The 22,000-nt window shown below is 40.6% G+C and overlaps 1 protein-coding gene across 2 annotated transcripts; it reads left to right on the top strand.

The window, feature by feature from the left end:
- Positions 1-7,388: 7,388 nt before the first annotated feature.
- Positions 7,389-18,018, top strand: ZNF24 (zinc finger protein 24). 2 transcript variants are annotated; one of them, XM_014829284.3, is made up of 4 exons: positions 7,389-7,525; positions 9,338-9,840; positions 10,095-10,242; positions 12,390-18,018. In XM_014829284.3, the coding sequence occupies exons 2-4, from the start codon at positions 9,421-9,423 to the stop codon at positions 12,926-12,928; spliced, it is 1,107 nt and encodes a 368-aa protein (XP_014684770.1). In that variant the 5' UTR covers positions 7,389-7,525; positions 9,338-9,420; the 3' UTR covers positions 12,929-18,018. The 2 variants fall into 2 exon arrangements, with proteins under 2 accessions (XP_014684770.1, XP_014684771.1); XM_014829285.3 differs by having other exon boundaries at positions 7,455-8,156.
- Positions 18,019-22,000: the final 3,982 nt, after the last annotated feature.

The following is a 22,000-nucleotide window of genomic DNA, read 5'->3' on the forward strand; positions in this document are numbered from 1 at the left end:
TTCCGGGTTCTCCAGCTTGCAGACAGCAGACTATGGGACTTCTCAGCCTCCATAACTGCATGAGCCAATTCCTATAATAAATCTCCTCTGGAGAACCCTAACTAATACAGGAGTTTATCAAGGTTGTAGAATACAAAGCCAATACACAAAAATCAATTATATTTTAAATACTAGTAATGAACAACTGGATATTTTAAAATGTCACTTTGTGCTAAGGAATAAATTGAACAAAACATGGGCAGGATCTGTACACTGAAATCTATAAAATGCTGATGAATAAAATCAAAGAAGATGGCAATGGATAGAGAGAGAGACTATATTTATGGATTGATACACTCAATATAATTAACATGTCAATTGTCTATAAATTAATCAATAGATTTGAGGTAATTCTGATAGAAATCTCAGTAGGATATCTTTGTAGATATAGGCCAGCTAATTCTAAAAGTTATATGGGATCGCTTCTCGGCCTTTTGGCTAAGATCAAGTGTAAAAGTTATATGGAATGTTAAATGAACTAAATAGGTAAAATCACTTGAAAAAGAAAAAGTTGGAGGACTCACATTACCACATTTTAAACAATTATTACAAAGTTATAGTAATCAAGGGTGTGGTATTGGCAAAGAGATAGACACACAGATCAATATAACAAATTGTATAGTTCAGAAACGGACCCACACAGGTAAGGCCAATTTATTTTTTTATAAAGATGCAAAGGCAATTGAATGGAAACAAAATTTTCACCAAATAGAACAATTGGACATGTTTATATAACAAACTCTACACACTTTTAAAAAAAACCCTCAACCTGTAATTCATAGCTTATACAAGAATTAAGGCAAAATAAATCATATATTTAATATTAAATGTAAAAATATAAAACTTTTAGAAGAAAATGTAAGAGAGAATCTTCATGCCCTGGTGTTAAGTATTCTTAGCTATGACACCAAACCACATCCATAAAAGAAAAAGACAAATTGGAGTTCATTAAAATTAAACATTTTTCTCCATGAAAAACACTATTAAGAGAATAAAATGCAACTTACAGACTGGGTGAAATATTTACAAATCACAAATTAGACAAAAGACTTGTATCCAGAATACATAGAGAACTTCCAAAATTCAACAGTAAGGAAGAAAAATTTTTAATGAAGCATGGGGGACTTGAACAGACACTTCATAGAAGAATATTTATGGATGTCAAGTAAGCAAATGAAAAATCGCTCAACCTCAGTAACCTTTAAGGAAATGCAAATTAGGACCATGATGAGATTTGACTATACACATATTAGAATGACTAAACAATGACAAATAAAAATGGCAAGCAATAGGATATATTGGAGAATATGAAGAAGCTATTTGGTATAAACCTAATTCGGCCTGACCTTGTCTTTCCAAAAGGGCCTGACCATGGCTGTTGATCATGCATTGTATATCTGCTTTAGATATTCCCTATGGCAAGCGCAAAGGCCCTTGAGATAAAGGTGCAACTTCCCTCCCCCTCCCAACGTTGGCGTCTCCTGAAGGATTAAGCATCTTTCCTTAGGCTAGAAACTGATTGCTGTGCTCACCTGTGACCACCCAGCTTGAGACAATAGACTTGCCTCCTGCTACACCCACTGAGATAGCAGACCCACTACCTGCTGTGTCCATCAAGTGCTGTGCCGACAGGGCAATCTTGTGACTATTGTGGGAGGGACATTTCAATCATATGTGAAACACCCTGTTTGGGGGTATATAACCACTCTGTGCACCCCACTTCTTCGGTGCCCTTTCTTCCTTTGGGAAGAAAGGCCCCAGGCCATGGTCCTCAGATTTCAGCTCAGAATAAACTCACCCAAATTTTCATTTATAGACTGGTTATGGATTATTTTCATCGACAACAACAACAAAAGGTAATACCAAGTGCTGGTGAATATGTGGAGTACCTGGAACACTCATACACTGCTAATGGGAATGTAAAATGGTGGAGCCAATCTGGAAAACAGTTTGTCAGTTTCCTATCAAAGTAAGCGTAGTCTTACCATATATGTTAGTCAGTTCCTGCTGTTGTAACAAAATACCATAGACTGTGTGGCTTAAATAACAGGAAGCTATTTCTTACAGTTCTGGAGGTTGGGAAGTCCAGGATCAAGGTGCCAGTTGATTCAGTTCCCGGATGAGGGGCTTTCTTCCTGGTCTGCAGATGGCCACCTTCTTCCTGTGTCCTCACATGGTGGAGAGAGAGAGGAAGCAAGCTCTCTGTGTCTCTTCTTATAAGGGCACTAATCCCATCACGAAGGCCCCATCCTCATGTCCTCATCTAAACTGAATCACCTCCCAAAGGGCGATTCAAATACTGTCACATTGGGAGTTAAAGCTTCAGCATGTGAATTCAGGGGGCAGGCACAAACATTCAGTCCGTAGCACTATATGACCCAGCAATGCTACTTTTAGATAGTTACTCCAGAGAAATAAAATCTTATCTTCACACCAAAGCCTGTCCATGAGTATTTATAGTAGCTCTATTCAGAATTGCCCAAATCTAGAAACGCCAGAAAGTCCTTCAATGGTTGAATGGATAAACAAACTGTGACACCTCTGGTAAAATACTACTCTAATACTCAGGAATAAAATGAAAGGAACTTTTGAGGCACGCAACAACACAGATGAATCTCAAAGGCATTATGCTGAATGAAAATTGTGTAAAAGGTTCCATGCTTTATGATTCCATTTATATTAAATTCTGGAAAAATCAAAACTATTTTGATGGATAATAAATCAGTGGTTGCCACTGGTGAGAGATGTGAGGAAATTTGTGAGGCAGTGTTATGGAATGATGGAAATATTCTGTATCATGATTTGGTAGTAGTTTCACAAATCTATACATGTTAAAACTCATAGAGCTATATGCCAAAAAAAGAGCCAATTTTATTGTATATTAATTTTTTTTTTAAAGGAGCAGAACTTAGGGGCTGGCCCAGTGGTATAGTGGTTAAGTTCACGGGGTCTGCTTTGGTGGCCCGAGGTTTGCAGGTTCAGATCCCGGGTGCAAACATACACACCTCTCATCAAGCCATGCTGTGGCAGCATCTCAAATAGAAAATAGAGGGAGATTGGTACAGACGTTAGCTCAGGGACAGTCTTTCTCAAACAAAAAGAGGAAGATTGGCAACAGATGTTAGCTCAGGGCCAATCTTCCTCACTAAAAAAAAAAAAAAAAAGCAGAACTTCATGAAATAGAGAACAAATAATAGAGCAAATAAAGAACACCAACAGTTGATTCTTTGGAAGATTAATAAAATTCATAAACTTCAAGAAAATTGATAAAGGAAAAGAAACCAGAAATGACCAATTTCAGGAATGAAAGAGGGGATACCACTACTGGTCCTATAGACATTAAAAGGACATTAAGGAAATATTATGAACAACTTTATGCCAACATATTTGACAAGTTACATGGATTAGATAAATTTCTTAAAAGACACAAACTACTTCCCCTTACATCTCATTGACCAGAACTGAGTGATGTGGCCCTGCCTAGCTGCCAGGGAGGCCAAGTGAGCATCTGGCAAAGGGAAACAGGATGGTCATGGATGGCTTAGCTCAGTTACAACTTATTACCTATGGCTGGCCACAGTGTTGTCACCCCTCTGCACCAAATCCAAGAAATCAGGAGTGTATTAGAAATAAGGGAGGGGCCGGCCCTGTGGCCAAGTGGTTAAGTTCGCGTGCTCTGCTTTGGCGGCCCAGGGTTTCGCTGGTTGGGATCCTGGGCGCAGACATGGCACCACTTGTCAGGCCATGCTGAGGGACCCACAGCTAGAATATACAACTATGTGCCGGGGGGATTTGGGGAGAAAAAGAAAAAAAAAAGAAGAAGACTGGCAACAGTTAGCTCAGGTGCCAATCTTTAAAAAAAATAAATAAATAAGGGAGAGTGCTTTACATAAGAAGCTAACAATGCCTGCCACAGTTAGTTTTTTAGTCACTTGCAACCAAAACGCTCCAGGTGCAGTGCATTTATTAGCTAAAATGGAATCTTTAACCTGTAGACTTAAAGTGCCCATAGAGAGAGACTTTCGAGCTGAGGGGAAGGACTGAGAGTTCCAAGACAATTATTAGAGAAAAGCCTAGAAACAATTATGCTTGGACAAAATCTGATAACACCAAGTCTGAAGGTCTGTGCTTTCTTTTCAAAGTGAAAAATTTTCCTACTTCATTTTCTCCCCCTCAGGGTGCCTCTCGTCCCCCTCAGCGCACCACCTCGCTTACGTGCCCCTGCTGGTGTTCTGTCCTTCACTGCTGGAGCACTTCTCCACTGCCTTGTAAACACTCATTTTCTTGTCTCTCTCCTTAACAACATGGTAATGTTAAAAGAAGGAATCATGACTTCGTTTTAGTCATCTGTAGTTCCCAGGTAATATATGTCCTTTTTGGGTTTTTGTTTGTTCGGTTGGTTTTCTGTTTTTTTTTGTTTTCTTACCATTAATTAATGAATGAGATGCTTTCAAGGCAAGGTTGAAAGTTCTGGCTGGTAAAGACAATGAGTCCTTTTTAGATTTAGACAGATTATTACTTCCAGATAGTGAAAGCAAGAGTAGCTAAAGCTATCAGCTCCCCGTGAGCTCTTGTCTCACACACTAAAAGGAGGACACGGAAACAGAAGGAGCCAGATGACTTCAACAGGAGCTGTGGACCGCCCTGCTGCTGAGGGGCTGATGCTCTGCTGCGTCTAAGCCTGTTTATAGTCTGCAGCTGTATTCCAGGGGATCAAAGAAGGAAGCCTTATTACAACCCAGGAAGCAATGAGAAACTGTCTCACAACAACCTCCTTGGAAGACAAGGAGCTGGTGGCAAATGGCCTTGTAGCAGCTCCTTACAAACCTCTCATGTTCTCATGTTCCGGGAGGATCACAAGATGTTCTGCCGAGACTCAGACCAGCTGCTGTTCAAGGTTCCCCTGTGTGGTCTATGTAGCTATGTGCAAGGTTGCCCAGTGCTGGCATGGAGCTATTCCCTACAGTCAGGTTGCCCAGAGGAACATGATGCTCTATTTTGACTAGATCTTTAAGACGGCAACAAGGGCCACCATTCAAGAAAGAGCCCATTGAACCAGCCCTGATGTCCTAGTGGTTAAAGTTTGGAGCACTGAGCTTCTGCAGTGCAGGTCTTGATTCCTGGGCGCAGAATGACACCACTTGTCTGTCAGTTGCCATGCTGTGGTGGTGGCTCACATAGAAGAACTAGAAGGACTTACAACTAGAATATACAACTATGCACTGGGGCTTTGGGGGGAGGAAAAAAAGAGAGAGAGAGAAAGATTGGCAATACATGTTAGCTCAGGGCGAATCTTTCACCAGGTGGGGGTGGGGAGGCAGGGAAGAGCCCACATAGTGGGGCTCAGAAAGATGGTGTTTCAGAGTGGGTGTTGTTGGTTCCCTGCCCTCAAAGGAGTAAATTAGAGAGGGTACCCTCATTGTGGTTTCCATTTACTTTCTTAGAAAGAATTAGGAGCAGTCGAACAGAATCCCAGAAAAGGGTTTTGTAAAATTTTGCAATGTTTTTAACTTCCCCAAGTATTTCTGTTCGATGTAATCTTCTTTGTTTTCCAACATTAATTAGACATAAAAACTCGTAAAGCAAAACAAAACAAAAATGCCTTCAGCTAGCCTTTAGGATCACAAAAGAGGGAAAGTTTGGGAAGAGCAGCCAAGTGGGTTGATGGCAGTGGCCAAGCAAGAGAGTGAAAGGCTGGATTTCTGAAGCCTCCTAAATGAGGAGAGAAGAGGGAGGAGGTAGCAAAGAAAGAGAAAGAGGCATCAAACTTCATCTGGGGAGAAGTTCCTGTCAGAGTGTAAAGTAGCTAAACGTCAGCTGCTCACTCACTTATTCTCTCATTCACAAACCCATCAGAGGCTGAGGGTAGTTTGCAGAGGACACTTTCCTGAATAAGGCAGAAAGCCGAGGCCTGGGGATCTTGGAATGCTTCTGGAAGGCTAGATAGACCTGCCCTCCTAACACAGACCTTAAACAACAGGGCTCTTTTGTGTGGTTTCTGATGCCTGACATGTGACCTAGCAAAGGCAGCAATATGACCAGCCCACAATTCATTCATTTACTCAACAAATATTTATTGAGTTCTCTATGCAGTCAGCATTCTGGGACTAGGTGGAGACACTGTGGTGAATAAGACAGACAAGGTCCCTGCCCTTATGGGACTTACAGACAAAAACAAAACCAAAAACAGGGAAAGAAAGAAATGAGATCATTTTTACTAGTGCTACCAAGACAGGGAAGGCTTCCATGAGGAAAGGTGGTCAGACAGGCTGAGGATCCCGGGTCACAGTGAGCCTAAGAGCTGAAGTCAGAGGGAGGAGGCAGGGAACAGACCACAGCAGGCCTTGCAGGCAAATGTAAGGAGTCTTCATGTCAGACTCAGGGCAGTGAGGATCCATTAAAGGCTTTCAAATAGGAGAATGAAGTGGTCTGATTTATGTTTAAAAATTTTTTTTTTAAAGATTGGCACTTGAGCTAACAGCTGTTGCCAATCTTCCGTTTTTCCCTTCTTCTTCTCCCCGAAAGCCCCCAGTACATAGTTGTATATTATAGTTGTGGGTCTTCTAGTTCTGCTTTGTGGGACCCGGCCTCAGCATGGCCTGATGAGCGGTGCCATGTGTGTGCCCAGGATCCGAACCAGTGAAACCCTGCGCCGCAGAAGCAGAACGCGGCAAACTTAACCACTTGGCCCGGGGCTGGCCCCTGATTTACGTTTCTAAATGATTGCTTCAGCAGCCTTTTTGTGGTATAAAATACCCTGCCTAAAGTCACAAGATGACCATGCATTCTGCGAATTCCATGTGAGGTCATTGTCAAAGCTCTTAACTTGTCTCAGCCTGTTTCCCTGATAAACTGGTCAAAATAAAGCTCTGTAGCATATCCCGCGGGTGCCACAGGTTGGAATCATGCCTTGGTTTCAAATCTTGTTTCCCACTTTAATTAGTTACGAGCTCTCAGTAAGTTATTTATTTGTCTCAATTATCTCAGCTGTGAAATGGGGATAATAAAAGTTCCTAGATCATAGTATTGCTGTGAAAATTAATGACAGTACAAGTAAAGCACAGTGACAGTGCCTGGCACAACGGAGAAACATTCATAAATATTAGCTTTTGTTACTGCGTTCAGGGGATTACTGTGAGGATCACATGAGATAATGCATGAGAAAGGGTTTGTGAAACCACGAAGACTAACTTAACGGCAGAATTCTCTCTTTCTTTTCCTTGCCTTTTAAGCGGAACACAGTACACTGGACTATCCAAGCAAAGAGGCGCGAGGCCAAGCGCAGCCTCAAAGCGGTCATTGTCGTCGGGCCGCCCCTCCCCCGCCCCGGGCGCATCTCCATAGCAACGCGGGGCTTCGCCTCTCCCCGCCTCCTGGGGCCCGCAGACCGGAAGCAGTCCGCGCCGGGGGCTTCTGGGAAACGGCTGTGAGCGGCGTTTCTGCGTCTGCCGTGGACAGCGAAGCTGCTGCGGTTCCTGAGCCGGAGGTTTGGGCCCCTGTGGGGGAAGGGCGTGAGAGGGACGCTGGGCTAGGGGCTGCGGACAGCTTGGCAGGAGCAAGCGAAGAAGCCTGGCGGGACCTTCCTCGGCTTCCCGGGAGGCGCGGACAGGCCACGGTCGCCGCGCCCAGCAGTTGGGGGGCGGGGAGGGGTAGACGGAAGACCAGATCGTGCATTCGGCATCCTTAGAGAGTCCTCCATCCCCTGTGTCCTCCCGGGTCCTCGCCTTCCCCCTCCCCCACTGGGTGGTTTTGTTCTATTTCAAGGGCCTGGCGTCTCGCAGAGGGTTCTGGGACTCGTTTCGGGCGGAGGTGGCACAGGGCAGGCCTTTTCGAGGGGCGTGCCGGGACTTGTAGTTCTTCTGGCCGCGGGCGGAAGTGCCGTGGCTCCGACGCCTCTGTGGCGGAGTGGCCTTTGGTCCTCTGAAATCTGCCGCCGCGAGTGCCGGGAAGAGGGGCTGGAGGTCATTGGGGCCGGGGCGGGGTTCGCAGCCGCCCTCTGCAGGAGTGAGGTGGGGAGATATCCTGGCACCTCTTTCACCTCCCGCGAACAAGGTGCCGAATGAAATATAAAAGGAAGAGAAATTTCTTTTTTCTGGAATACTTGAACCATTGATAAGGTAGGGTCGAATAGGAACGAACGATCTGTTGCCTAAACCCTGTTTGTAAGGCCACCACACTCGAGTAATTAAACCTGTATGTATTAGCTGTCTGATAAGATCTTTTCTGATTCCTAGCCTTGATAGGGTTACAAGAAGTTTTTTGAAATTATTGGTTTTCAGATTCTGGGCCCTGAATAGCCACATCGAGTGGCCGCATGGCTCATTCCTAATATGTGTTGTAAACAATGGCACGGGCATGACTGTGCAAATACTAAGGAAAGGATCAGAAATAGCACAAGGTTTCCCTGAAGGTAGAAGCTGGGAAAACTGTGAGTCATTCAGTGTAAGGAGAAGATTCTGGGCCACTGCAGGAAGTTAAGGTGTTATGAGAGTGCCTTTTCTTCACAGAATTGCTGTGATCAATGCCTGTCATTATACGTGTAAGTGTAGTTATGGTGTGCATTGTATGGCACGTAGTGCTTAATTTCTTTCAATATTGTGTTATCTATTATTGGGCAAGTGAATATTTTCTCACATATATTTCAAGTGCAAGGAATTCTTAAACATTTTTAAAGTATTTCTAAACTCTTAAAAAAACATTTTGTTAAAAAAATTTTTTTTAGCCGATAATAAAAAAGCAGTCCCTGCTTTTGAGTTGACCTATGTGTGAGGGAACACCAGTCCTGAGTTGGAAATAATGTGTTCTAGGGTCAAATGCATTTAGAGGTGGGCTGGGTCTTACTTGAATTCTTTCGATTATTGAAATAGGGTTTGTTGATTTTGTAGGTCATAGATGGGCAAACTTCTTCTCTAAAGGGCCAGATAGTAAATATTAGGCCTTTCAGGCCATATAGTGTCTGTCACAACTACTCAACTCTGCCATAGTAGTGTGAACTGTGAACAAATAAATTATTTATGGGCACAGACATTTTAATTTCAGATTTTCACGTCGTGAAGTATTCTTTTGATTTCTTTCAACCATGTAAAAGTGTGAAAACTATTTTTAGTACAAGCGTTGTACAAAAAGGGGCAGTAGGCCAGATTTGGCCATGAGCTGTAATTTGCCATCTTTTGGTGTAGTTATTGATTGGAATTTTTAATCCAGGAAAAGAACAAATATTTTTACCTCCTTTATCAGTATGTGTCCAAATTCTTAGGATATTTGGACATTTATATTTTTTTTATTTCTTGTGCTTCAGGAGTGCTTGTGAAGAAAACGGAGTATTTCCCTGAGGCCTGTATCCTGCCTTGATTGTCTTTCCTTGAAGTATTATAAATCAGGATGTCTGCACAGTCAGGGGAAGAGGATTCAATACTTATCATCCCAACTCCAGATGAAGAGGAAAAAATTCTGAGAGTGAAGTTGGAAGAGGATCCTGATGGTGAAGAGGGATCAAGTATCCCCTGGAACCACCTGCCTGACCCGGAAGTCTTCCGACAGCGATTCAGGCAGTTTGGATACCAGGATTCACCTGGGCCCCGCGAAGCTGTGAGCCAGCTTCGAGAACTTTGCCGTCTGTGGCTCAGGCCAGAGACACACACAAAAGAACAAATCTTGGAGCTGGTAGTGCTGGAGCAGTTTGTTGCCATCCTACCCAAGGAGCTACAGACTTGGGTTCGAGAGCATCATCCAGAGAATGGAGAGGAGGCAGTGACAGTGCTGGAGGATTTAGAGAGTGAACTAGATGACCCTGGACAGCCGGTGAGCCTGCTTGTACCCCTTTCCTGGGTCAGAGGCACTGGCATAGCAGTAGGCAAAGCTGAATTAATTCCATTCCGCTAAGTTAGAATTATGTTTATGCCTCTGCCGCCCCATTCCCCCACAGCTCCCATCACCTATGCTGCTTTGCCACCTAGCCCTCTGCAGTGTATGTTTTGTATGGTTTCTCTTATGTTTGTTTAGTACTGATTCTCATCAAATTCCTTCTCAACTGAACCAAATATTATTATTTCCAGGTTTCTCTCCGTCGACGAAAACGAGAAGTGCTAGTAGAGGAGATAGTATCTCAAGAAGAAGCTCAGGGATTACCAAGTTCTGAGCTTGATGCTGTGGAAAACCAGCTCAAGTGGGCATCCTGGGAGCTCCATTCCCTAAGGCACTGTGGTGAGGACCAGGACTCTGGGCTAGAGGGTGGAATCGAATGTGGGTCTTCCGTCCAGGACTCTTCGCTTGTTCCCTCTGCAGCGGGGTGGGGTGGGGGGCTGACCGCCTTCACCAGATTTCTTAGACATAGGTACGCTGTAGGATCTTGGTTCTTTTCTCATAACCATTATTGGTTTGCTGACCTCAGGTCTTTTATTCCTAGACTTTGACATCATCAGCCTTGTCTTCCCTTTCACCTCTTTCTTGAAGACTTGCCCGTTTCAGGCTGGCATTTGCCTCTCTTTGAGCTGACACCCAGCTGTAGCCCAGGTCCCTCTATTTTGTATGCAGTATTGCTTATCTGCCATCACATCCTTTCACACATCCTGCCTAACCCTATTGGTACAATAAGCTTACTTGAAGCCTCTTCAAATCTATTCTTTTTGTTTGCTGTTTATCAATGAAGTCTTTCTAAATTTTTAGCTATTTTTGTTTTTTTCTTCAGATTCTAACTAGAGTCATTCTTTCTCTGAGAAGCTTCTTTTGTAGAAATGATCTTTGGGTAAAACTTTTCACCTTTTCTAAGTACTAATGCAAAGATAGGCTCCCTAGCTTTAAATACAATATGCTTTAAATACAGAAAAAACTTCGGAATTCTAATAATTCACTTAGACTAGTCTTTCCAAGTATATTGGCAATTAATGATGCATACTTTTTTGTATACTTTGATACAACCCACTATATTCCTAAAACTGCTCGATTTGTTTTTCATATGTATATGGATTAAAATGAACTTTTGTTTGAGACTGCTTTGTCAATCGTTCCTTGAGATCGTTGGAGATAACACTAGTGTGCCACAGAATGAGGTCTGAGCAGGTTTTCTTCCCATCTGAGGGGGGACAGTGCTAGTGAATCAGAATTTCTGCGGTAGGGCTGCAGTCTGCGAGCATCTGCGGTTTTACGTTTCCTGGGACATTCCTCTGTGCAGTAAAGTTTGAGAACCTGTGTGATTGGTCTTTGGAGATCGCATTTTCTCAGGTGGAAAACTTATCCCCTGCCTGAATTTTAGAATAATTTTCACCTGTTTTTAATTAGCCTCATTTCAGCAGTCTAGTCTCTCCCTCGTGTGGGAACTTCTTTCTGTGCCATTTGTCCCCACTTCACCACACTCACTTCTCAGTTCTTCAAGTGTCCAGGCCTCACGAGTCTCCTGGGCCTCCTCGGTCTCTGTCAGCCTTCTCTCCTGACTTTATTCCTTTCATAATCATCTATTAGAGATTTGCTCACTATTTACCACTTTTCTGAGTGCTGCTGCTCACTGTATAGTAACTGTCTTTACTCTTTAAAGCTTGAAGTTTCAGGGAAGTCTTAAATGAGACTTGCTCATACCACTGCTTGTAGGTGGGTGCTGGTACCCATGTAGGTAATTTAGGCTTTTCTTTCACCAGACACATCTATCTGAGACTTAGAAATAATAACACAACTTATTGTGATAAATACCAAATAGGGCAAGCTTCTTTTACAGGAAAACTTTCATTTCTTAAGGGCACATTGAATTTGTAAATGTCATGTCCTGAGTTAACAGAGGATGCTCCCAGCTTATCTTCAGTCCCTTCTTTTCCGGACTCCTCCTGTGTTCTGCTTTTAGTCTAATCTTGGCTGTGACCTGCTTGCTCATTTCAGAAACAGTCACTGTCTGACTGATTGCTTATTATTTACACCATTGTATTTTGATGTAATTTTTCCCTTTCTCAAAGCAAAAGAATATTACAATAATTTCCTAATGGCCAATTTTATTTTATTTTTCTTCTAACAAAGTTTCATCCAGACCTAGCTACATCACTTGACTGTCTCCCTAATCTTATAATTTACCATCTTTCTGCCTTTTGTTTTCTGACTACCATTTATAACCCGCTCGCCTGTTACCACTTTAATGCAGATGAACCTTTTAATCCCTCATTGTCATGCCGTGACCACATTAGCTTCATAATCAGTCATTTCATTTTTTTCTCTTTTGAGAGTAGACAACCTTAACACCAGTTTTTAGTGCTGTTTATGGATATACCCTCAAGCTATTTATTTTTAGTTTATTTTTAAAAAATTTTTTCTTCAGGTTCTTTTCTCCCAGAATAGAAATGAGTGATATTTACATTTTCTGTTTATTTCAGATGATGATGCTAGGACTGAAAATGGAGCACTAGCTCCAAAGCAAGAGGTTCCTTCAGCAGGAGAATCTCATGAAGTTCCTGGCACTCTCAATATAGGTGTTCCTCAGATTTTTAAATATGGAGAAGCCTGTTTCCCCAAGGGCAGGTTTGAAAGAAAGAGAAATCCCTCTCGAAAGAAACAACATATATGTGATGAATGTGGAAAACACTTCAGTCAGGGCTCGGCCCTCATTCTTCATCAAAGAATCCACAGTGGGGAGAAACCCTACGGATGTGTTGAATGTGGGAAAGCATTCAGTAGAAGTTCCATCCTTGTGCAACACCAGAGAGTCCATACTGGAGAAAAACCTTACAAATGTCTTGAATGTGGAAAGGCCTTTAGCCAGAATTCTGGGCTTATTAATCATCAGAGAATCCATACTGGGGAGAAACCTTATGAATGTGTTCAGTGTGGGAAATCCTATAGTCAAAGCTCAAATCTTTTTAGACATCAGCGAAGACACAATGCAGAAAAACTTCTGAATGTTGTAAAAGTTTAAGAAATTGAAAAAAAAAATCAGCACTCAGGTCTTTTTCTTCAGAAATGAAGACAAAATTAAAAATATGAAATGATACATAATAGTTTTGTTTCCCTATAGACTGTTAGAAAATCCACTGGGAAATGTAGAAAATCTTCACCCACCATTATTATTTTATCTTGAAAGAAATGCTGTCATACCTGCCTAGAAACTGAAATTTTAAACTTCAGGTGTTAATGCCTAAATCTTCCATGTGATGTCTATGTTCTCATTTTTCCAAATAACGAACTGTCTGATTTTTTGTCCCTTTCTTAGAAGTTTCCTTTTTAGACAGATTATTATTTCTGTGTCGATCATTGAAATGTTCTTTGCAAGGATACATTCCCTTCTACGTTAAAAGGCAACATAGGAATTATAAAAGCTGTAAACTGAAACCGTATTTTCAAAATTTACCCTTTGGTTTCCTTTTAACTTAATTTGAATATGCATTTCAGAAAACGGAAGATAAAGGACGACCAAATGCCTCAGAGTAAAATGAGCCTTAAAACTCAGATAAGAAACATGATGATAAAACATCAAAAAGTGAATGGGGCACCTAGATGGGGGAAGATATACAAATACTTTGATCCAATAATTGAATTTTATCAAGAATGTATCTAATTATCTGCCCACAGGAAAACTCAAAAACATCTAATTTGGAGGCTTCCCACTAATGAAAATAACGTTCTCCCACGTATCATTAGAAAGTGGACAGGCTAAACAATAGACAGTTGTAAACTATGAAAGTTGAAATTACCACAGTAGGGAAGAATTTTTAGTGAATGGCAGTGTTGAAGGGCAGATGTAAACACAGGGGTAATGGTCTGTCTTGGCTTTTAGAAAACAAAAGAGACTTGAACTTGAAGATCTAATTCGTTCTTATTTTGCCTTCATTTTTGTTAAGGACAGTAAAATCCCTGACAGGTGGGCAACAAGTATCAGGTTTGCTATTTTATTCCTTTGGTACAAAAAGGTTGAACACGAGGCTGACAAAGCAGCCGCGCATTTGTTATTAAGCATTTTCTACCGACAAGGCACTGTGCTAGGTACTGTAACCCTACCATAAGTAGGTAGGTATCTCTTCCACTGTAAATCATTGGGGGTTTGGTACAAAGCTGTTTCGTGTGAGTTAGCCTGTTCCCCCTGTCGGAGTAGTTCTGGGGGAGGTCACCTCTGAGATTCCCAGAGCCATAGTTCTCTCACCAGGGTGTTCTGTTTGGGGGAAAGGAAGACTCAGCTCGAAGAGCTAGCCAGCTCTCCAGCAATCTTCAGAGGTGAGTCCAAGATACTCTCTCACAGTGTGTGGGTCTTTTAAACAAACTAATCAATCTCTAGTAGCGTTGAGGTTGTACTTACATGTTAAGTTGAATGGATTGTTCTATTTAAAAAATAAGCAACTAGGTTATTAACAACTAGTTTATTAACTATCAGAATTGATTGAACTATTTTTTTTTAATTTTAAGTCTTAACACATTTTAAAAAATGTATAAAAGTAATACATTGTAGTAGTAGGATTATATACTTCTTGGCTGAGAATCCCAAGTACTGTGGTTCTACTGTTTAGTGGAAAACTCTGGAAGTTAAAATATAGAATATGAGAAAAGGCTTTTTTATAGTGGGCATCACTGTGTGGGAAATGACCCATGTGAATACAAATATTTCATAATTCCAGAGATTCTGGTTACATCTGGTGCTTGGATCAAATTAAGAGTGGAAGGTGAGATTTGCATGATCCTGTTTAAAAGCATAGTAATACATGCAAGGCCAGGTGGTGGAGAAGTGAGTAAGAATGGAGCTTGTTTATAGATTTTCTGATAATTATAAGAAATGTGCTTTATAGATTAAGATTTATTGAAGTATAAATACGTAGTAATGATATGTATTTTAAGTTATACAAGAAAATGTAGGGACTTCTGTTTGGGTCTTTTTCTCTGTGGCTGAGGAAACAAATCAGTGTCCAATAAAACTATAAACTCCTCTGCTCTAAGATAAAATGATCTTGAGTTGATTGATTTATTTATAACTGGCTTCTTTCCAAGTAGGTTTTGAGGTGGCATATTTGGAATTCTTCTGCTGGGATGACACAATTCTGGTATCAGAGTAGGTAAGGAGGGAGCAACGTCAGTGGCTGAAACTTTATGCTTTTTTAGATCTTGCATATTTCCTGTATACAAAGAAGCTCCCTGTGGTAGATGTCAAAATAAATGCCAAAGATGTTTGGTGTAGTGTGAGAGCTTAGAAAAAAGTCCCACTAGAGTTGGCAAATATGTGTTTATCTTGCCAGCTGTGATACCTGTGGGTTGTTTAGAAAGGCTTCTGAGACTAAGGTAAGGCTCTGTGGGGAAAAGGGGCTGGACCCCAAGACCAAGTGATGGTAACACAGGAAAAGGAAGTAGCTGTGTGTGTGCCCGCCGTCTCGGGTTAGGCTAAGTCCCCACTAGACAAATTGATTTTAAATAACCATTCAGTGATTTATGGTTTATCCAGACATTCATTTATACCCACACAGATGATCATAGTTAGCAGTTCTGAGGGGTACCCAGCCTTTAATGAAGTGATCTGGCAATTGCCAAGCAGTGACATCTGTTTGGTTAGCAAACGAGCAGTCATTGTGAATGGCATGCAGACTGCTGATACCTGCCCAATAACCACTGAGCATCTGCTCGTTATTGCTAAATTTCTTCTGATTTTCTTGGAGGTTAAGCTCCTCGCATTCACACCCAGATGGCATCTGATCATTTAGCAATATATCTATCACATTTATGTAAGTTGAAGGGAGGGTTATATGTACTGAAATAATCTGCATGCCAGGCATTGGATTAGACACTAAACCTATCTCACTTAGATTTGTAGACTAGGAGAGCAAGATTCAGAGATCGTGTGACTTGCATGTGGCCAGTTAGAGCTAAAACTCAAATCTACTTCTGTGAACTCCAGGGACATGTAACTTTCACTATGCCACGAGAGATGGCTGTTAAGCCTTGATTGATAAATTTTATGCTTTTATCTTTTATGGTTAACAAATGTGAAAGCTATTAAACATGCTTATTTGTATTTTCTATAGTATAGAAATGTAACATGAAAAAGGACATTCCTTCTCACAGTCTTAATCAGAAGTAATAATTATTTGATTTGTTATTTTTCCAGACTTAGGCATATACATATTTAAGCGAAAATGTGTTCATAGCTGACACTTGTGGTCGCTGTATACAGGCACTGTTAGAAGCGCTTTACCAGGGATTAACTCTTAATCCTCACAGCAACCGTATGAGGTAGGTACATATCCCCATTTTACGCGTACTGCACTAAAACTTCCTCCCTGCCTCCCACTTTGATGTAGACATTGTTTTTCGTGGCTACATACTATTCCATTGCATGAATATACTGTAATTTATTTAACCAACCCATTACTGATAGATAATTCAGTTCTTTCCAATTTTTTATTCTAGATAAAGGTATAGGTAATATCCTTGTACATATAATTTGCTGCCTGTGTGGGTATTTCTGTAGGATAAATAGCTAGAAGTGGATTAATTGGGTCAGAGAATGTCCACATTTATCATTTGGAGAAATAGCACCCAAAAGATTGTACCAGTTTACAACTCCATCAGTAGTAGAGTGCCTGTTTGCCTACACTCCCACCAGCGTTGGAATCCTTAAATATTTTTGCCAGTCTGATAGGCAAAAATTTTCTGTTCTCTGGTTATTAATAGAGAGGGACGTCTTTTCACATGTTTAGTGGCCATTTGCATTTTTCCTGTTGTGAATTCTGTTCGCCCAGTTTTTTTCTAATTAGGAAAGTTTAAATGACTGCCTTTTCATTGTACAAAACTTAAATGGTACATAAGTATAAAAGCAGAGAGACCCTTTTTTCCAGTGCTTCCAGTCACATTTCACTCCCCACAGTTAAGCATACATCCATCTAATCTCCTTTCCATACATTTCCATATGAATAGACATAAATGCTATTTTTACATAAATAGGGTCACATATGTATTGTTCTGCAGCTTGCTTTTTTGGTCTCAAAAACATCCTGAATTCTTTAAATTTCTTTAATGGTTGAATAGGATTCAGTACTATGAAGATGCCATTTAACTATTTCCTTATTTTTTTCTCTTGCTGTTACATTGCCAAAGTAAACATCTTGTTCATATATCTTTGTGTATGTGTGTGAATATTTCTTTAGGATGGAGTCGTGTAAGGTGGTTTGTTGGGTCAAAGGGTGTGCTCTCTGATAGGCCCAGCTTAGCCTTCCCAAAACCTTTATATTTTCATCAACTGTATGGAAGTGCTCATCTCCCCTGTAGCCTGACCTCTACTTGATTTTATCTGATGGGCAAAAAAGAAAAAACAATCCTTATTTTGCATTTTCCTGGTTATTGGTAAGGTTGAGGTTATTTTCATATGTTTATTGGCCATTTATAGTTTTTCCATGGATTGTTTGTGTCCTTTACCTGCTTTTCTGTTGGGTTATGTGTGGCTATATGTTGTTTTTGTTTGTTCAGCATCTCTTTCCCCATCTTCTGGTAACAGAACCCTTATTTATTGTGAGGAACCCATTCCCTGTGACTTAGGTGAGTATATGACCAGGCCTGGCCTTCCTGAGTCCCACAGCTCCCTAGCCACAGTGATTAAAGAATGGGCATGTAACTCAAGCCAGGCTAAAGAGAGCCCTCAACAGAACTTCTGCTGGAACTATTGGAAAGAAGGCTCTACAGAGATCCCATGAACTAAGGACTATGTAAGCCTGAGTTTGTACCATGTGGAGAGAGTCTGTCTCAGGAGCAACTCAGAGGCTAGCAGAAAGGAAAGAGAACTAAGTTCTGGTGTCGTTATCCTTGAGGCCCTAGATCCAGCTGTGCCTAAAGCCTGCCCTACCTCTGGACTTTAAAGTTTTGTGAGCCAATAAAGTCCCTTTCATTGTTTAAGATAATTGAATTGGGTTTCTGTCCTGATTAATATAGGTTATTTGTATTTTCTTATTGATTTGTAGAAAACCTTTGTAATTTTAAATTCTAAACTTATACTTTATGCGCTATATAGGTTAATAAAATTAGCATGGCCTTCCATGATTTGGCCTCTGTAAACCTCTGCCATTTGTTACTCGACTCTACACCACACACATACACTTTACATTCTAACAATAACTGAACATTGGTGTTGGGAATGTCTGTGGACGAAAAGCTTTTCACACGATTGACTGGCACTCTCTTCCCATCCTTACTGCAGATTCATTAACCTGGGACTCACACTAGGGATTACACTGCTGAGTCTATGCTGCACCCACTTCCAACCTCCAACCATTGCTCTTGGAGCATTCCCCTCAAGCATCCCCTGTATGTGACCCTTGGAGCCCCTCTCCATGACCTCCATCCCCCCTCCAATGTGGTTTTTGGGGCTTTCATTTTATTCTCAAGCCTGTGGATTTGAAATGGCTCAGGCCCAAGACTTCTGGGGTTTACATCTGTTGCTTCTGTGTGTGGAAACTACACATAGGGGTGGAAAAAAGAAAAGCATATTGTATGTCATGTGATGAATAAAAAGGAGAAAATAAATCAAGAAAGGGATACAAAACATCAAGGAGGAAAGGTATTGCAATTTAGATAGGTTGTCCAGGGAGGGTTTCATTGAGAAAGTGGAATTTGAAAAAGATGCGGATGAGTATAAGGAAACAAGCCATGAGACTTTGGAAGAAGGATATTCCAGGCATGGGAACAGCAAGTGCAAAGAACTTAGGGGAGCAATGTCTGATTTGTTCAAGAAACAGCAAGGAAGCCAGTGTGGTGGGAGCAGAATGAACATGGAGAGTAGTGGATGAAACCTGAGAGAGAAGTGGGGTGAGGGTGGAGGCAGGGCCAGGCCAGATCATGAAAGATCTGGTTCGCCATTGGTGTGGCTATGACTTTGACTTTGAATGAGTTGAGTAAGGAGTGACATGACTAGGTGCTGAGAATAGAACAAAACAGTGTCCAGCTATCGTTTCTTTAAATTCTTAAAAATGTTTCTTTAGGGGCTGGCCCTGTGGCCAAGTGGTTTAGTTCACGCACTCTGCTTTAGCAGCCCAGGGTTTCACCAGTTCGAATCCTGGGCACGGACATGGCACTGCTCATCAAGCCATGCTGAGGTGGCGTCCCACATGCCACAACTAGAAGGGCCACAACTAAAAAACATATACAATTATGTACCGGGGGGGGCTTTGGGAGAAAAAGGAAAAATAAAATCTTAAAAAAAAGTTTCTTTACATATTTCCTTTATGAAGGTAACAGTAATAGGAAAAATTTAGAAATAAAAATCACCCATGAGTCCACAATTCTAATCACATCCCATTAACATTTTGATGTTCTCTATTCACCTATTACATGTTCTGTATATACCTATCCTCATCTATACCTATTATGCTGTTAGTTACAACAGAAGAAATATATATATTTGGAAATTAGTAAACCAAGTGTCCATATCTTGGTTTGTTCATCTTATATGCCTTCTTTCTTCTTAATTTTGGGTCAACTGTGCTTCTACCTGAGGCTAACTGCTTTACTGGATCTAAGACATCCTCTCACACCTACTCAAGACATACTCCAATAATCCTCACCTTTTGCATCATCAATTTTCCCTCTCTTGGATTTTTCTAATCAGCGTGCAAATGTGTTTTTTTTTTTTTTTTAAATCACTCACAAAGAAAGCAAGCAAGCCCTTCAGGCCAAGGTGACCAGATCTAACATGCCTGAACAAATAAAATATCAGACAAAATATATCAAACAAGCGAAGGATGGGAGAGAGACGGAATCCCTGAGAGGTGGGAAACATGAAGTAAACGGGTTGCCTCAGTTTACTACCTGGAGAGAATTTCTAGGCCATGGCACAGGGAGAGAGAACTTAGGCAGAGCCTGGCAGTCTCTTAAGTTGGGAAGATAGAGTCCTGGGAGGCCAAGGTAGCTAGCTTTTGCAAGGCAGTGCACAGTCATGCATTACATAATGTTCTGGTCGATGACAGACTGCATATCATATAGGACCATGGTCCTGTAAGATTGGTACCATATAACCTAGGCGTGCAGTAGGCTATACCATCTTGGTTTAAGTACACTCTGATGTTGGCACAAGGACGAATTTGCCTGACACATTTCTCAGAACATAGCCCCATTGTTAAGTGACACATGACTGTACTAGAGAGGAGAAAACTAAATAGAAGGCTGCAGATCTGCAGAGTCCCCTTAAGTATTCAGTTGAATACTAATGAGCACATGTGTGTAAGGAAACTATCTGAGGTGGAGGAAAGAACCATCCAAAAGGATTAGAGGGGAAAAAAATCACGAGCTCACAAAGGGCCAGGACTAGTACCATCAGCCAGAGTAGAAAATCTCATAATTCACAGGGCATCAGTTAGTACAGTGGTTCTCAAACAAGGGCAATTTCATGCCCCTCCTACCCCGAGACATTTGGCAATATCTGGAGACATTTTTGGTTGTCACAACCAGGGGAGATGGGCTTTACTGGCATCTGGTGGATAGAGGCCTGAGATGCTGCTAAACATCCTACGTTGCATAACAAGGAATTATCCAGCCTCAAATATCAATAGTGCTGAGGTTGAGAAACTCTGGGTTGGAGTATGGGAAGGGTCTCCTTAGTGGAGAAAAAGCCCTAAACACTGCCTCAAAGACACTTAACGGCAAGACCTGAGAGGATAAAACTGTGCCAAAGAAATTTAAACACATCCCAGAACAAAGCTCAAGAATATATATATTAAAAATATTCAGCACCCAACAATATACAGTCTGGCATCCAATCCAAAATTACAAGTCATGCAAAGAAGCAGGAAAATACAACCATAATAAGAAAATCACTCAATCAAATTGACTCCGAAATGACAAAGAATTAGTAGACAAGTACATTAAAACAATTAAAACTGTATTCCATATGATCAAAAAGCTAATGGAAAAATTGAACATGTTTAATAAAGACATGAAAGGTATAAAAAATAACCAAATTAAACTTTTAGAGATGAAAACAATGTTTTTTAAAAAAATGCAATGGATGGGATTAATTGTAGATTAAATATAATAGAAGAAAAAAATATGGTAGATAAGACATAGCAATAGAAACTATCCAAAATGAAAAACAGAAACAAAAAACACAGAAAAAAATAGAGCATCAACAAACTCTGGCACCACCTCAAACAGCCTAATTTGTGTAATTGTAAATGGAGGCTCCGAAGGTGAGGAGAGAAAGGAGGAACAGAAAATATTTGAAAAAATAATCTATGGGATGCAGTATTTACAGAGAAATTTATAGCAACAAAACACTATTATTAGCACAAAAAAAAAGTCTCAATTCAATTACCTCAGCTTCCACCTTAAGAAACCAGAATAAGAACCTAAACCCAAAGTAAAGAGAAGAAAGCAAATAAAGATTAGATTGGCAAACAGAAAAATGAGAGAAAAATCAATTTCTATACTCTAATCAAAAGCTAACTTTTTAAAAGATTAATAAAATTGATAAACTTCTAGCCAGACTGATGAGAGGAAAAACAAATGAAGATACAAATTATATCAAGAATGAGAGGTGTGACCATTATTATATATTATCATAAATTCTTAGCCACATCAAGACTTCTAACCCAGCTTGCTAACCTCCATGTTGCTGATTGCAATACTCATTTATTAGACTTAATATTGCTTGAGCCATCAGCAGTATTTGGCATACTCGGCATATTTTCATTTGGCTTCAAGAACACTCTTGGGTTTTTCTCTAACTCACGGGTTGCTTCTTCTCAGTCTCGATGCTGGTATTTCCTCGTCTTTCTGGACTTTTATATATTGGAATGTCTAAGGGCTCAGTATTCAAATCTCTTGTCTTTTCTACATATATTCACTTCCTAGGTGATCTCATCTGGTCTCATGTTTCTAAATACTATCTATAACTTAGGAGTTGTAATTTTATATTTATGTTAGATATATAGATATATATTATATATTATATTATATGTATATAACTATTTATATAGATAATATGTCAGCCTAGACCTCTTTTCTGAACTACAGGCTCAGCTATCCCTTT

The sequence above is a fragment of the Equus asinus genome, chromosome 7, assembly GCF_041296235.1.
Source record: "Equus asinus isolate D_3611 breed Donkey chromosome 7, EquAss-T2T_v2, whole genome shotgun sequence".
Lineage (NCBI taxonomy): Eukaryota > Metazoa > Chordata > Mammalia > Perissodactyla > Equidae > Equus > Equus asinus.